The 18054-nt window shown below is 38.9% G+C and overlaps 1 protein-coding gene across 1 annotated transcript in view; it reads left to right on the top strand.

Moving 5' to 3' along the window:
• Positions 1-1668: 1668 nt before the first annotated feature.
• The window catches only part of SLC17A3 (solute carrier family 17 member 3), a 40458-nt gene continuing 24072 nt past the window's right edge, over positions 1669-18054 (top strand). The window contains exons 1-5 of the mRNA XM_049874951.1: positions 1669-1862; positions 9650-9773; positions 13368-13579; positions 13778-14011; positions 14093-14180. Coding sequence (XP_049730908.1) covers positions 9683-9773; positions 13368-13579; positions 13778-14011; positions 14093-14180 — 625 coding nt within the window. The 5' untranslated portion in view covers positions 1669-1862; positions 9650-9682. The remainder of the gene's footprint in view (positions 1863-9649; positions 9774-13367; positions 13580-13777; positions 14012-14092; positions 14181-18054) is intronic.

Raw genomic sequence — 18054 nt, 5'->3', positions numbered from 1 at the left:
CAACCTAGTAGCCTAGGAGTCCAAATTCAGGGTGTCAGCTCCAGGGGAAGGCTTTCACTCTCTGTTGGATTTGGAGGAAGATCCTTCTTGTCAATTTTCCCCTGGACTAGGAGCTTCTCCAAGCAGGTACCCCAGGTCCAAAGAATGCTCTCTGCTCCAGGCGCTGCTTTCTTGGTGATATGAGGTCCCCATGTCTCTCTGGTCACTTCTCTCTTATATCTCAAAAGAGATTTGCTCAAGACACTACTTAATCTTGTAGATCTCATCAATACAATTGCCACTAATCCATCTCATTACTTCATAGTGATAGGATTTACAACACACAGGGAAATTACATCAGAAGACAAAATGGTAGACAATCATACACTACTGAGAATCATGACTTAGCCAAGTTGACAGATACTTTTGGGGGGCACAATTCAATCCATGACACAGCTCAAATAGGTATACAGCCCAAATAGTTATATTGGTGGTTTACTCTCTCAGTATACAGCTAAAGCCAGGATAGCTCATGGGAATGCAGAATCCAGATTAACTTTCCTTGGCTAAAGTCTGATTCTAATGCTTATATAGGGAAAGGAGTCTGGGGCACAAGCCCTGACCACACAAGGAGCTGGAAATTAACTTTCTGTGCAAAGCTGGGAATCTGAAGGTGTTGCCTCAGCTATGAGACAAGGACCAGGGGAACTACACACAAGCTCAGGAAGCAATGAGGGTGTTTTCCAATTGTCTGGGAGTGTAGATGAAAATAAGTATCAACAAGAGAAATTAGGAGTCTGGTCTCAATTTGTTCCAAATTCATGTTGCCTATTTTCCAACTTGGAATCCTGGTGGTGCAGTGGTTAATCGTTTGCCTGCTAACCAAAAGGTCGGCAGTTCGAATCCACCAGCCGCTCCTTGGAAACCCTATGGGGCAATTCTACTCTGTCCTATAGGGTTGCAATGAATGGGAATCGACTCCACGGCAATGACTTTCGTTTTGATATTAATTTTCCAACATGAGTTACAGAATGGTCCATATGCTGTGTTAGCATGTATGCAAGTTTAAGAGATAATACAAAGCATTATTATTATTTTTTTTTAGTTTGTGAACACACTTTGTTGTTGTTAGGTGCCCTCACTCTGGCCCCTGACTCATGGCAACCCCATGTATTTTAGAGTAGAACTGCTTCATAGGGTTTTCTTGGCTGTAATCTTTATGGCAGTAGATCTCCAGGCCCATTTTCTGCAGAGATGTTGGATGGGTTTGAACTGCCAACCCTGGGTGGGTTCAATTAGCAGCTGATGGAAAACCACTTGTTTCACCCAGGAGGCTCCTTGAACGCACATATACATAGTAAAAAAAAAAAGATTGTTTCTTCTGGTGAGGAAAAGAGAAGGGAACCAGGGAAAGCAACGCAGTTCAAGTTACACATTTCAAAGAAGAAGAAAAAAATGATAAGATACTAAAATCTTGTATTTAATTCTAATATTATCTTTTCCCTCTTTGAATCTTTAAAAAATAGAACCAAAGACATTAAAGCCACCAAAAAACAAATTGACCTCATGCAGATGTCTTAAATAGACAAGGCATCTGAGGCTCATGTGAGCAGAAAGGGTGACAAACTTACACCAGCAGAGAAGCAGGAAGAGCTGCAAAGGGAGGTTTGATTGCAAGCTTGGAAGAGATGGCTTTCTGAAAATGTCTCTGAAGGTGACTTGGCAAGAAGCTCTTCTCCAAAGTCTACTTTTACATATCTCGTTAATGATTAGCCATCCAAAGAACTGAATGCCAAAGCTTTCTGCTGGCAAGGAGGTAAAGAAAGAGAGCAGGAAAGAAACGCAGGGCTCTACCTTGAAGTCCTTCCTCAGATACTAAGTCGGTAAGTCACTTATCTTCTCTGGGGATCTGCTTCCTCTCCTAAAAGATGAAAACTTTGATATCACAGACCTCTAAGGGTCCTTACTGCGTAACAACTGATACCTTTTATATACTCCCCATATCCCAGGTTTTCTTTTATTGATTAAAAAGAAAGTGAGAGAAAATATAAAAGTTGCTAACTCCTTAACAAGGCAGACAGAAAAGAGGTAAAAGCAAGAAGCAGAAAGTTTTGTCCCTAATTACCCATAAACTTTCAGACTAGCTAGTGTAGACAGTGCCAACTGTAGAAGACATTTCCAAGAAACAGGTACTGTTATAAGATGTTTAAAAGCTGAATTTTGGGGGAGTCAAACTGGTTCATGAACAAATATCAGTTTTCGTGTACTAACTGGGTGACCTGGATGAAGACAGTCAGTAATATCTCCATCTGGAGTTAATGTAAAATACCTGGCACAATAGTTAATAAATAGTAGCTAAAATTATTTCAGGAGACCTGGTGGTGCAGAGATTAAGTGCTGGGCTGCTAAACAAAAGGTCGAAAGTTTCAAACCCACCCAGCGGCTCTGTGGGAGAAAGATATGGCAGCCTGCTTCTGTAAAGATTATGGCCTTAGAAACCTTGTGGGGCTGTTCTACCCCTACAGGGTCTCTCTGAGTCGGAATTGACTCAATGGCAATGAGTTTTTTTTGTTTGTTTTTATAATTACTTCTGTGGGAGCAGTGGTGGTTCAGTGGTAGAATTCTCACCTTCCATGCAGGAGACCTGGGTTTCCTGGCCAATGTGCCTCATGTACAACCACCACCTGTCTGTCAGTGGAGGCTGTGTTTGTTTGATGCTGAACAGATTTCAGTGGAGCTTCCAGACTAAGATGGACTAGGAAGAAAGTCCCAGTGATCTATCTACTTCCAAAAATCAGCCAATGAAAACCCTATGGATCACAACGGTCCACAACTGATCATGGAGATGGTATGGCACAGGACTGGGCAGAGTTTTGTTCTGTTGTTCACGGGGTCAACATGAGTCAAGGGCTGACTCATTATGTTATACAAACAGCTGGTGGGACACTCAAGAAGAGCTCTAAGCTAGTTGTAAAGAAACGTTTCAGATAAGAAAGGATCGGCAAGCACATCTCCATCTCTTACCTGAAGACTCACTGACCCCCATGAAGGTTGTACTGGGCTTGTCTCCTGTGCAGATCTGCTACAGTAAAGTGTGCTGAAGGACTCCAGCCTTTTGTAATTGAGGTCATTGCTTCAGTACCCTGGCCAGGTCAGTCAGGATCCAGGGCTTTGACACAGGACAGGGGTGGCTGTGACCTAAGACAGCTTCTGAAGGAATGCAAAATGAAGAGCCAATGAGATGGTACAAAATTTAATCAAGTGAAAATGGCAGGGATAGGAGAGGAAATGTAGAGATAAGTCAGTAGAACCATCACCAAGGTCAGCACAAGATGGCAGGTGGGCTGAGGGCAGCAGTGAGAGGTAATTGGAGAGATTTGGGAATGTAGGTGCTGAAACTCTGATGGCACCTGTGATCTCACAGATAGGTAGGAAGGGTGGTGTTAGTAGGACATACCCTGCATTTAAACCTAATCATCTCTGCAGGAAGCTGACACCCAGAAAATTCTTTATGTACTCTGCATCAGACCAGAAAATTCTCAGGGTGCCAGGTACAGCACATACAACACCATCCAGCCTCTGACCCAGATGGCCAGCACAGTTTTCTAGATCAATGATGGAAAATGAAGAGAGCTGTTGAAATAGGAGACAGTCACCTGGAAGAAGTCCAGATTGGCGAAAAGGCCACCAGTCTGGTTGGAAGTGCACATGGAAGAGGAGATGGTGACACTGCATTTCCCATGCTGTGTTACCTGAGCCTGTCCTTGGTTTACCACTGGGTGTCTTGAAATTCCCTCAATGCAAACAACATATTCCAGTTCAGAAGTGCCAAGTTGCAAAAGATGATGCATAGTGGCTCTATCTTTGTCCTTAGCTGGCACCCAATCTTTGCGCTTAGAATCAGGGTAATTTGCCTGGGTACAAAAGCCCTGTTCTCAAATGACCTGGTCACACTATGAAATTAGGATGCCAAATGGCAAGATTTTGTCAATATGTATTCAAATAGGAGCCCTGGTGACATAGTGGTTAAGAGCTCAACTGCTAACTAAAAGGTTGGCATCCACCAACTGCTCCTTGGAAACCCTGTGGGGCAGTTCTACTTTGTCCTATAGGGTTGCTATGAGTCGGAACCGACTCGATAGCAACAGGTTTGGTATTAAAATATGTTCCATGTGTTTGGATGAGCCCTGCTGACCCCTCAAGCCCACATACTTGACTTCTCCTATGTTATCTTGCTGGGAAGGATGCTGACCTCACCACACTTGGTCTGCAGGGATACTGTGTATACCATAATTCTTCCCAGAGCAAACAATTTCAACCTTCCTTTATTCTAGTTGGGAAAAGTTTCAAAAAAAATTTTTTGTTTTTTAAGAAACTTACCAAAAGAGAAAAAGGAAAATAAAATTAAAAAATAAAGAACCAGAAGAGCAAAGGGGGAAAAAAAAAAATCCTGGCCCTATTATAACTGCAGAGTACCCACATATAAACATGGCGGGACAGCTAGTAAGATACTCTACCCCAGGTTTTCTTCAATCCTGCCACACTTCAATGTGAGACAAAGTCTAAAGACTGAGGGATTTCTGTTTTTGTTTTTTGCATGGTTCTGAGGCACAGGGAATCCTTACTCATTGCCAGACTCATTTATTGTTCATTTCTTCATCTATAAATGCACAAGTTTGGCCCTGCAATTTCTTCTTTCCTGGCTGGGCTGCCTTTGTTGTAATGGCACTTGGTTTATTGGTACTAAGAGAATATGAGTCATAAATTTTTTTCCTGCATTTATAGTTGTGCTAACTTCATATTCCTTAAATTAGTGTAAGTTTTTGCATAAGAACATATTGGTCAAACTTAGTGTAATAAGGAACCTCATGTTCTTGTCAGTTGTTGCCACAGGAAATGAGTATTTCATTCAAGTCACATTAATTTAGATAAAATATATTCAAAATGACTTGGAGGTTTTTAAAATGTGGATGAGGCTATGTTTTAAAAGAGATGTTAGCAGGCTGGCTGAATGAAGTGACACTTTACAAAAGTAATTATTTAATCAATTAATAAACCCATTGCTGTGGAGTCAATTCCTACTCATAGAGACCCTATAGGACAGAGTAGAACTGCCCCACAGAGTTTTCAAGGCTGTAATCTTTACGGAAGCGGACCGCCAAATCTTTCTCCCATGGAGTGGATGGTGGGCTTGAACCGCCGACCTTTCAGTTAGCAGCCAAGCACTTAACTACTTTGTCACCAGGGCTCCAGTCAATAAATAAAACCCAGTGCCGTCAAGTCGATTCCGACTCATAGTGACCCTACAGAACAGAATAGAACGCCTCATAGAGTTTCCAAGGAGTGCCTGGCAGATTTGAACTGCCAACCCTTTGGTTAGCAGCCGTAGCACTTAACCACTATACCATCAGGGTTTCCCAAGTCAATAAATACTGAGTTTAAAATATGACAATGCATTGATGTTTACCCCACCCAAATAAGAATGCTCCTAAAAGATTCTACAAGTTTTACCTCAAGCAATCATGTTCAGGTTGAAAGCTTTTATAAATCACACTTGTTGGTTGTTTAAGAACTGTATAAACACCTACTACAAACCAAAAATTCTGCCAGGTGCTGGAGATATCTAAGTGAGCAAAACAGACATGAACTGTGGAAGTTAGGAGCTTGCATTAGCAATTTTGTGTCAATAATTGACCATAGCTGGTGGTATGTGAGACACAAAAATTTTAAGAGAAGGACATGTACAATTCTAGGACTTATAAATCTAGGTTGATGTAGATTAAATAAATTTTAATATTTGAAAAAAATTTAAAAGATTAACAATATAACAGTTTAATTAGAAGTATCTTTATAAACTTGTAACTCATGTTACTAAATGAGCCTTACATCAACGTTATTGGACCCAATGACATATATGATATATATATATGTAGAGTCCAGATTTGGGTCTTTAACACTACTCTCTATTAAGGTGAATCATTGCTTCTTGGAGTGCAGCTGCTGGTTCATGTCTTGGGCCAGGAATAAACAAGATGGGTATGAATATTTTATGATTCTAGGAAGCAAGGAATAGTTTTAAAATGGCTAGGTAGTCAGATGCTTTCAGATAAGGTAGAGTAATAGGGACAATGTTATGGACTGAATTGTATCCCCCCACAATATGTGCTGAAATCTTAATACCTGTAAATATAACCTTGTATGAAGGTTTTTTTTGTGTGTGTGTGCATGTGTGTGTGTAAATGAGGCCATACCAGTGTAGAGTGGGTCCTAAACCTAATCGCTTCTGAATTATAAAGAGAGCAGAATAGACACAGAAACACACAGTGGAAGATGTCGTATGAAGACAGATACACATGGCAAATGCAGTTATAAGCCTAGGATCTCCAAGGATTGCCAGCTACTAGAAGCTGAAATAGACAAAGAAGGACTCCCTCTACAGTCACAACTTGAATTTGGACTTCTAGCTTCCTGAACTGTGAGAAAATGAATTTATGTTTTCTAAGGCTTTTAAGGCTACCCTTTTTTTTTTTTTTTTTTGTGGTATTTCTGCTATGGCAGCACTAGGTAACTCAGACAGACTGGATATACTTTATCACCTGAAACAACCAAAAATATCAGGCAAATATATGAAACAAGGTTTTTCAAAGACATTTGATACCAGGCAAGGCGGTGCGTACCGTTTGTGCTCAACTACTATCCTAATGATTGGTGGTTCAAACCCATCCAGTGATACTGTGGAAGAAAGACGTCATAATTTGCTTCTGTTAAGATTATAGCCAAGAAGCAGTTCTACTCTGTAACACATGGGATCTCCATAAGTCAGAATTGACCCTATGGCAACAAGTAGTATCAGGTAACAAAGGACAGTGATCCTTCAAAGACAGGAAATAAATGAAGTGAGCCCTACAATGGCCCCAGCTTATATCTTGAGAGAATTTCCAGGCCATGGCACAGGGAGGGATGAAGCCCCGTAGAGCCTGAAGACTCCTTGAGTTAAGGAGTTGGAGTTAGGAGCCAAAAGAGACAAAGGAGGCCAGAGTTCTCAGGACACTGTACCTAAGCAGTTCAAGATGTATACTATACACCCTAAAGAAATCACTAAAACAACAAATCAAAGAGTTGTAGCTACAACAAAGGAGATCAAATGAGATATCAAAAGATATACAATTAATTCAAAAGAAGACCAAAAAAAAAAGGGGGGGGATGAAGAACAGATAAGACAATAGAAAGATGATATATTTAAATTTAATCATATCAGTGATCACATTAAATGTAAATGGTCTAAACACCCCAATTTAGAAGGCAAAAATTATCAGAGTGGATACAAAAGCAAGGCCAAACTCTATACTACCTAAAAGAAATGAATTTTAAATATAAAAGCACAAATAGGGAAAAGTAAAAAGATAGAAAAAGACATGCCATGCTAACACTAGTTCAAAGAAAGTTCATATAGCTATTTTAATATCAGACATAGTAGATTTCAAAGCAAACTATGTTAACAAGCATAAAGAAGGCAATTTCATAATGATAGATTAATTTCTCAAGAGGATGAACAATATTGAGTGTTGATATAGCTAATAGCAGGGTTTCAAAGTGCATAAAGCAAAAACTGACAGAACTAAAAGGAGAAATATGTAAACCCAAAATCATAGTCCGAATTTTCAATACTACTTTCAATAATTAAGAAAACAAGTGGAACAGTCAACAAGAATGTAGAAAATTTGAACAATGATAACAAATAGCTTGAGCTAATTAACATTTATAACATTTATCAAATGCTCCATCCAACAGATACACATTCTTTTCAAGTGCACATGAAAACTTTCCCAAGACAGATCAGATTCTGGGCCTTCAAACAAGTTTCAATGAATTTAAAAAAGATTCAATTCACAAAAGTTTTTTCCTAACCACGATGAAATTGAATTAGAAATTGGTGACAGAAAGATTCATGGAAAATTTATAAATATTTAGAAACTAAATATCATACATCTAAATAACACATGGGTCAAAGAAGATATCAAAAAGGAAATTAGAAAAAAATTTATACTGAATGGTAATGAAAGCAGAACATGTCAGAATTTGTGGCGTTACACTAAAGCAGTAGCTAGGAGGAAATTTATTATGTTAAATGCCTGGTAGAAAAGAAAAAAAAAAATTTTTTTTTTTTTGAAATTTATGTTAAATGCCTGTTAGAAAAGAAAGAAGGTGCCAAATCGATGGCCTCAGAATCCATGTCTGAAAGTTAGAAAAAGATAAGAAACTAAATCCAAAATTACCAGAAGAAAGGAAAAATAATGATCAAAGGGAAAATCAGTGAAATAGAAAACAGAAAAAAAAAAAAAAAGAGAGAGAAATTCAACCAAACCAAAAGCTGGTTGTTTGGTAACATTAAGAAAGTCACTAATTCTCCGGCCAGGCTGATCACAAAAAAGTTAGCTTACAGAAATCACCAATATTAAGAATGAGAGAAGTGACATCTCTAAAGATTATACAGATATTAAAAAGATAATAAAGGAGTATTATTAACAATTTTATGGCAATAAGTTCAACAACTTAGGTGAAATGGACAAATTATTTGAAAGACACTAACTACCAAAGCTCACTCAATAAGCGATAATCTGAATAGCCCTGTATTTGTTTTAAAAAAAAAATTGAATTTGTACATAAAGTCCTTTCCACTGAAGAAAACTTCAGGCCCAGACGACTTCACTGATTAATTCTTTAAAACATTTAAAGAAGAAAAAATGCCAGTTCCAGACACTCTGCCAAAAAAGTTGAAGATAGGAAATACTTCTCAATCTTTTCTAAGTGGCTGGCATTACCCTGATACTAAAAATAAGGAAAAACATTACAGGAAAATCACAGCTCAACATCTCTTATGAACATAAATGAAAAAATTCTAAACAAAATTTTAGCAAATCGATTGTAACAATATGTTAAAAGAATAAAACATCATGATCAAATGAGATATATTTCAGTAACACAAGGTTGGTCTAACATTCAAGAATGATCCGATGTAATTTACTGTATTACAATATTAAAAAGCAGAATGATGTGATTATCCCAATAGACACAGAAAAAGCACTTGACAAAATCCAACATGCATTCCTGCTAAAAACTCTTGGAAAAATATCAATAGAAGGGAATTACCTCAACCTGTTAAGGGGCATCTACAAAAAACCTACTGTTAACATTACACTTAGTGGTAAAAGAATTTATGCTTTCTCTTTAACGTAAGGCAAGGATGTCCATTCCTACCCATGTCTATTAAATATTTTATTAGAGATTACAGACAGTGCAATAAGGGAAGAAAAAGAAATAATAATAGTTATTGTTAACAACAGATGGGAAAACTGAAGTACTGAAATTTGCTCTTTATGGCATTTGGCACAGTACGTAAATCAGAAGCCTGGATTTGAACTTGGGAATGCCTAGCCCCAAAGCCAGTGCTCTTAAACTGGCTCACAGTGAGTGCTCTAAATCCTAAGTAATAAACAGTTCCAAAACTTAGCTGCAGAACACCTGGTGTATTGAGCCAAAAGGGGTAATGAGCCTCCCTGCACCTCATCCACATGAAATAGCCCAGCTTTTGTTTGTTTGGTGCCCACTGTGTTTCAAAGGTGTCTCTCTCTCTCAGCTGACCCCTGTGGATTTCATTCCTCCTTGGTAGGTGAAAAACAGTCACCAAGAGAGGAGAAAGGAGATGGCCACAACAAGAAAGCTGAGCCCCACAGAAGGGGAGAGTAAGCACTCCCAAGACATGCAATTGGATGAGAAGCTCATTCCCAGGAAAGGTAAACTTGACCTTGGCTGCGTGTATTTAGGACTTTAAGGTGGATTCTTTATGTATAATGTTTTATTGCAAAGAAATGAATTTATGTCTTGTAAGTTGTTTAATTTTTTTAAAAAATAAATTAACATTAACATATATTGGCAAATAGATAAAGGAAACTAATTTTTAATACTATTCCTAAAAAAAAAAAATTCTTCTATTTTTGATAATTACCTTCTAATCTTTGTCTATATGCATTTACATTTTTGATAATTGCTACCAAATTGTCTACATGTAGTATTGTGTATCCTGCTTGTTATTGCATATAATCTTGTAAACATAATCCTATTATTTAATTCACTAATGTAGGAAAAGCTAATTACAGAAACTTTGAAAATCAAGAAATAAAAAAATTCTGTAATTCACCAGCCTACTCAACTACTATAATTTGTTTTATTCATTTTCTTTCACTTTCCTATTCATATTTTACATAGTCTTGTACTGTGTATATTGTGTTATATATTTTTTTAATTTGGCCACACAAGCTTTCCCATATTGCTCTATAATACTCACAATCACTATTCTTAAAGGATACACATTATTATTATTCTAACATATCTAATAGATAAAGTATTTTACCTGAAAAATCTGTCTGTGATTGGATATTTATGTTGTGGGGTTTTGTTTTGTTACTCGCTTATTATAAATAAAACAAGATAAATGAACACCCTTTAACATAATACCTGCTCACATTTGAAATTATTTCCTTAAGGTTTATTCCCAAGAAGTTAAATTTCTGAGACAAAGGGTGTAAATATTTCATTTCCGTAGGCTGTTATAGAGGTTTTAGTTTTTAACCTGAACAAAAGCGGAGTCATGTGGAGGATTTTGAGCAGATGAGAGGTGATCTGATTTATGGTATGATGAGAGCTTTCATACAGGGTCGCTATGAGTTGGAATCGACTCGGCGGCAATGGTTTTGGGTTGGGGAGAGCCTTCAAGCTGCTATGTTGAGACTAGATTGGAAGCAGGAAGTTAAGGTGAAGGCTATTGCAAAACTCTTGACAAAATATTAATATGCTGGTACCTAGAACCGTGCAGAAGGAGCCCTAAACCAAGTGACAGCAGTAGTCCTGATAGGTGGTTGGATTCTGCATACAATTTGAATGTGAAGACAACAGTATTTTCCATATAGACTGGGTGGAGGGTGTGAAAGAAAGAAATCAAGAATAATTCCAAAGTGTTTGGAAGGATAGGATTTCTATCAACTGAGTTGGGAAAGACTCTGGGTGGAGCAAGTTTGAGAACAGCTCAGGAGTTTAATTTTAGACCTATTAATTTTGATTAGTTGATTGGTTAATCGGTTGATTTTTAGTGGAACAAAAAAATAATAATCTGTAGCTTCCTAAGTGCATTTTCCCCCTATCGTTTTGTTCTCAATTCAGCAGCCAAAAAGATCCTTTCCAAATGGAAGTCACATCATATCCCTCCTCTGTTCAAATCCCTCAGATGGCTCTCATCCCACTTGAAGTCGAAGTCTAAGACAAACTCCATACAGTAGCCCATGTGGCCTTAAATGTTCCAGGTTCCATTATCTCTCTTACCTTGTATCTGTTCTTTTACCTCTGGATCACTCTGCTCTGTCCTATTCACCACCTTTTGGTTCTTTGAACACAGCAGACACTCTCCATCCAGCCTCAGGGCATTCCCATAGGCTGTTCACCTTAGTAAGTGTGCCTTTTCCCCAAATAACTACATGACCAGCTCTGGCACCTCATTAAGATTCTGCCCATCCTACTGTCCTACTTTATTTCTCCACAGTACTTATCACCATCTAATACATTATATGATTTGCTCTTTTGTTTTTCATACTGTGTGCTCCCCTCTAGAATGTGAGCTCCACTAAAGCAGGGCTAGTTATCTGCTTTGTTTCCTGTTATACTTCAAGACCCTGACATTGGGGGTGTCCAATACGCATTTGTTAAGTGATTTTTGAAGATATAAAAGCTGGACTGGAGAACATGTCTTAGAAGAGTGGTCAACTCAGCTCCCTAATGTTTCTCCTGAACTGGACGGGTTTATCTATCCAGGCAAGGAGCCCTGGTGGTGCAATGTTTAAGTGTTCCGCTGCTAACAGAAAGATTATCCATCTGAATCCATTAGCAGCACCTTAGGAGAGATGACCTGACAATCTGCTTCCCTAAAAATTTCAGTCTAGGAAACCCTATGGGACAGTTCTACGCTATCATATAGGGTCCTTATGAGTCAGAATCCACCCGATGGCAAACAACCACCACCATCTATCCAGGCGAAGGCTGAGCTGCACAAACCCAGACTTCCCTGTTGGGCAGAGCCTAGATCTGCTAAATTAGGTACGTGGTGGGAGAGTAGATAGTCTTCAATCAGACTGCAGAAGGAGCTGAGCTACATATACTAAATTTATTTATCCAAGTTTATTGATCTAATAAGTCCCTTCTCTTGCCATTGGGAAAAAAGTGAAGGGGGTGGAGAGAGTCCTGAAGAGCGACCCTGGCTGAAGTCCTGAAAAGAAATCTGAGACCAGGTAAATATGGTTTCCTGACTTACACATCTTACTTGTTCTTTGGACAGGGTGTCTTCTGCTCACTGGAGAACCAGTCTATGGGGTTTTTGTATGGTTTGATCTAATTTGCAGTGTACATGTATCTAATTTGCAGAGTATACATATATAACCAATTTACCTCACATTTCAGTTTCTGAACAATTCTTTTCTTTAATTTCAATCACAAAAGCTAATTTCCCCATGTGTTACATTCTTTAGACAATACAGCCAGGATCTGGGAAAAGGAGAATGAGATTTCTACTTTTAAAACCTTCTTTCCTATAAGTACAAATACAGATTATTTGAATGCTCTCTTTGTTTCTCTTTCCATTATTCTATACTTTTTCCCTGTTTTGAGGTGTCAATTTCACTGACAAGAAAAATATTTCTAAGAGTTTAATTCAAAACTTAAATGAAATTTTGTTTTCAATGCTGAAGACATATGAGTGGAATAATCATCTACACCAATGAACAACTTCCCCAAAGTTTAAATTATATCTATAAATTATATTTAAAGCATATTATTGGAATATGTGATATTATATATAATATATAATGTGTTATATATTATAAAATTTTATATATATAACTTATGTATACCCACCGCCATTGAGTCGATTCCGACTCATAGCGATCCTATAGGACAGAGTAGAACTACCCCATAGAGTTTCCAAGGAGCACCTGCTGGATTCAAACTGCCAACCTCTTGGTTAGCAGCCGTAGCACTTAACCTCTACGACACCAGAGTTTCCATAATGTATATATACTCCATATATACACACATACATATACGTGCACACACACATATACACATGTGGAAAACACACACACATATGCAAGTCAGGGAGTGTGGTATAAAAGACCCTTGGAGTCAGTGATCTCCTCTGTTTTATCTTCTTTTCCAAAGTCAATAGAATTTCCATTTAAATCATCAGATGATGGTTTGCAGTACCTTTCCATATCATTACTTATAAAAAAACAAGTGCTGGATTAATAAGGAAAGCCCTAATGTAACTAATGTTGTAATATTTGCAGTTCAAAGTCTATGTTCTGTTCGCTATGGAGTGGCCTTCATCCTACAACTCTGCAACATCATACTGATGTCACAAAATACTATCATGAACATCACCATGGTAGCCATGGTCAACAACACAGACCTTCAGCCTCAGGTTAATGTCTCCACCGAGGGGCTGCCTGTGAATTCGTTCGGTGGCCCAAATAAAGCCACAAATAGTCTTCCTGCAGGGGTAAGCAATGCAAGATTCAAGTTGTGCTCTTGTTGTTGCTGTTTGTTTGGACGTTTATTTTCCCGAAGTTTATATGTTAAAAAGTTTTGATTGAGAAAATATTGATTTCAAAGCAAGTGATAGATCTAAAGGAGCTTCTTAAGGTATGTAAGAACCTTGCTGTAAGTGGCTTACTACAGCCTTCTCTGTTTCTTTAAGGTCCCTGTATATAATTGGAGCCCTGAAATCCAGGGTATCATCTTTGGTTCTGTCAACTATGGCATAATATTGACTCTGGCTCCCAGTGGATACCTGGCTGGAAGAGTAGGAACAAAGCGAGTGTTTGGTGTTGCTTTGTTTGGATCTTCACTTCTCATTCTTTGTACCCCTCTGGCAGCTGATCTTGGACTAACTGTTCTCATTGTAACTCGAATAGTCCATGGCATAAGCCAGGTACCTAGATATTTTATAAATCTGAGCTGAATATAAATTTCTTCATGGTATCACAGATTAAGAACTCTGTTTTTATTTTAGGGATCAGGATTGGGGGGTCAGTATGCACTTTGGGAAAAATGGTGTCCTCCACATGAACGAAGCAGACTCTGTGCCATAGCTTTATCAGGTAAAGGCATACAACCAAATTGGGTACACTGCAACCCAATATTCTCCCACTGGGTTCTTTGACATTTTTTCTATTATAAGTTTCTCTTCTCCTGCTTAATACTAAAAAAGTATTCATACATTAAGGAGACTTGTCCTTTGTCTATGACATGACTTTTGGTTATTTCCCCTGGGTTGTCATTTATGACATGACTTTGCTTATAAGGATTTTTTTGTGATTCAGGGAGGCTTTGTTAAAAATATATTTTTATGTATTGAAATTGATCATTCTTTCTTTTATGACTTCTGGGTTTTGAGCCGTAGATGGAAAGGTTGTAAGGACGTTTACCTATGTTTATTCTTTGACTTGTATGGCTTTGTTTTTTATATTTAAATTACTGATATATTGGAGTTTATGCCAGTATCCAGTAAAAAGTACAGATTCAACTTAGTCTTCTTTGGAATGGAGCTCAGTCGTCCTGAAAACTGCTTTCTAATAAAGATCTGCCTAGGCAGGCTCTTGGAATGAGGATTCTGGAGGAAGAAGCCTGAGCTGTACTGGGGAAGAGGGAGAAATGGAAAGAGTGTGGATAATACACAGGAGATTACCAGAAAGGGTGCTGGGTAAGAAAACAAGGGTAACTTGTTTCAGATAACTTGTGGGTACCAAGAAGGCAAGGAAATCTTCAATTCCAGAAAACAAGCTATACATACACCCTGCCAAACTGCATGCCCCTCTAAACCTCCTCACAACACTAGATGATTAATCCCTGTAATCAGAGTTTGTATCCACTGATGGGGAAATGGAGGCACCAGTTTGGACTAAGGAAATCCACACCTGACCAAGGGCATTCCGCAGATATAAATACAAATTGTTATTATTGTTGTTGGCTGCTGTCAAGATGGCTCCTGATTCATGGAGACCCTATGTATTACAGAATAGAACTGCTCCATAGGGTTTTCTTGGCTGTAATCTTTATGGAAGCAGTTTGTCAGACCTATATTCAGCAAAGATACTGGGTGGTTTTGAATTACCAACCTTTCTGTTAGCAGCCAAGTGCTTAATCTCCTTATAAATAAGAACGCTATTGTTGTTGTTAGGTAACATTGAGTCGATTTCTACTAATAGTAACCCTATGTGACAGAGTAGAACTTCCCCATAGCGTTTTCTTGGTTGTAATCTCTATGGAAGTAGATCACCAGGTCTTCCTCCTATAGAGAGACTGGGTGGGTTTGAACCACCAAACTTTTGGTTAGCAGCTAAGCACTTAACCATTTGTGCCACCAGGGTTCCTGTAAATAAGGATAGGCCCTCTCAAACCCTCAGACCTTTGATGGGAACCAAGAGCATGAAAAAGAGACCCCAAGCTCAAAAAACTACAAGAACTAACCCAAATAAAAAAGACATTAATAAAGGAATTAGGAGAAAACTTTAATAAAGTAGGAAACAGCATCAGCAAGCTGCTAGGGCATATGTGTAGATTGTGTTAATTAAAAAACAAGCAAGCAAGCAAAAAAAAAAAAAAAAGCAGACTAACAAATACCAGTAGTTGTTAACAAATTAAAATATGATTGCCAATATTTTTAATTGAAGTGAATGATTTGTATACCTCAATGTACAGAGATGACCATCAAGTTATTGAACTGAACAAACAAAACAAATAAATTGAGAGATTATTCCAGAATACAATGCAAGAAGGTCAGAGGATAGAAAGCATGAAAGAAAATTTAAAAGACATGGAATGAAGATAGTGCCTTATGGCAAATAGGCAACTCCCTTTTCTCTCACGTCATATTACTTAGGGACTGAACCACCAGCATAGGTCAACTGTCCATGTCTAGAGAAATTTCAGGAGCCAACAAAACTTCAAGTTCTCCGGAGGCTTCCTTGTCTTCGGAACTGGGGCATTATCTCAGGGGCCACAGGCAGGTTGTCTTTCCTGGTCTCTAGAACCTGCTTCAGAGATCTCAGAGTCCATGGCAGTCTGAGGAGCCCCAACAGAAAGCTGCTAGAGGAACCCATCAGCCTGTGGAGGGGTCCGAATCTACCCACTTGCCTCATCAGTTCTTGCAGAATCTGCCCAGGTGCTGGGGTTCCTCAGCAGGCTACACTGGGAAAGGTTGGTGGAAGATTCCCCGGAAAGGCATGTGCCCTTAGTGGAAGGGCCCAGGTACTGCCACCTTCTAGGACGAAATACCCTGTATTTACCTCTAAGGGTACCCGCAAAGGCACAGATATTGTTGGCAGGAAACTTTATAGCCACTTATGGAACTCAATAACTTAAGGAAGGGAAGACTAAGCAGAACAAACAACTGGTGGCTAATATTGAAGCAAGCCTGAAAATAAGGGGGAAAAAAAGACCTTTAATCTAAAAATGGTGCAATATCATACAGCAGTGAAAATAAAGAAATGACAGCTGTATGCAGCAACATGGATGAGTCTTAGAAACATAATGTTGAATGAATAAAGCACATCTGTCCCGCCGTAGGAGGGGCCTGGGTGGCACAGTGGTTAAAGGCTCCGTAACAGAAAGGTCAGTAATTAGAACCCATCAGCTGCTCTGTGGGAGAAAGATGTGACAGTCTGCTTCTATAAAGGTTACTGCCTTGGAAACCCTATGGGGCAGTTCTATCTCATCCTATAGCGTTGTTATGAGTCGGAATCGACTCCACAGCAATGGGGTGAGGTGGTTGGGGGGATTCCTGTATAGCACCTGGCAAACTACACCAGAGATCATGGAACAGATGGGTTTTTAGGCCAAATTAATTGCAAATTGCTAGAATTTCAATCTGTTAAATCAATTTAAAACACACAGAGAGATGCATATAAGAAAAATGGGTACGTTAACACCCATTCAGGATGGGGTTCAAGTAAGTGGAAGGATCACACTAACTAATTTAAGAGTGTGCAATATTCAAACAGCCTTCCTTGGTGTGATTATAAGGACTAGAGTTGAGGTACAAACAAGAGTCCACAGATGGAAGGCACTCTGCATAGGGACAAGTATGACTGACCACAGCTTAGTTTGCTAAACAACCTGCTAACAGCCATGGGTTTCTTGATCAGAGGATGCATGGGCCATTTCCATAGTGGAAAATTGATTCATGGTCTGGGATTCAGTGATGATACGAGAGAATAAGACTTACTGAAATTCCTTAGCATATAGACAGTATTTAAAGTCCTGGAACAAGACAAGATCACCCAAAGAAAGAATGTAGATGAAGAGAAGAAAACCAATGACATAGGCCCTTCAATATTCAGGTCTCAGAAAAGGATAATGAAATGTCAGCAAAAGGGATTGAGAAGCTTCCCATGAGTCAGTGAGAAAACAAGATGGGTGTGGTGTGACAGATGCAATGAAAGAACATTCGTTCAGAGATGAAGGATCAACTCTACCACATGGTGCTGGGGGTTGAGCAAGTGGCCATGGGTTTGACAAGGTAGAAGTCATTAAAGACTTTGACAAGACCCATGTTAGTGTTGTAGTGGGGCTGGAAATGTGTTTGGAGTTGGCTGAGGAGGGAATGGTAGGCAAGGAAATGGAGGCAGTATGCACAGCTTTTTGAGAATTTTTCCCCTGAAGAGGAGCAGACAAATGGTGAACTACATGGAGGGAATTCTGAAGAGGTGTAATTTTTTGTTTTGCTTTGTATGTTTTCTTCAATATGGGTCATATGAAGGTGTGTTTGCATGTGAATGGGAAAGAACCAACATGAGGAAGTTAAGTGAGGATGCAGAAGTGAGAATGTGTACTAGTAGGAGCCCAGGCTTGGTGTAGATGGACGAGATGGGGTCCAAAAACATGAGGAGGCCTGGCCTTGCATGGATGGAGGAACTTACACTTTATTATAACTGGAGCCAAGGCAGAGATTTGGGGGAAAAGCTACATATTTGA

Source organism: Elephas maximus, chromosome 1 (assembly GCF_024166365.1).
Source record: "Elephas maximus indicus isolate mEleMax1 chromosome 1, mEleMax1 primary haplotype, whole genome shotgun sequence".
NCBI classification, from domain to species: domain Eukaryota; kingdom Metazoa; phylum Chordata; class Mammalia; order Proboscidea; family Elephantidae; genus Elephas; species Elephas maximus.
Note: the sequence above shows the minus strand (reverse complement) of the source record. Positions and strands in the feature narration are given on the sequence as shown.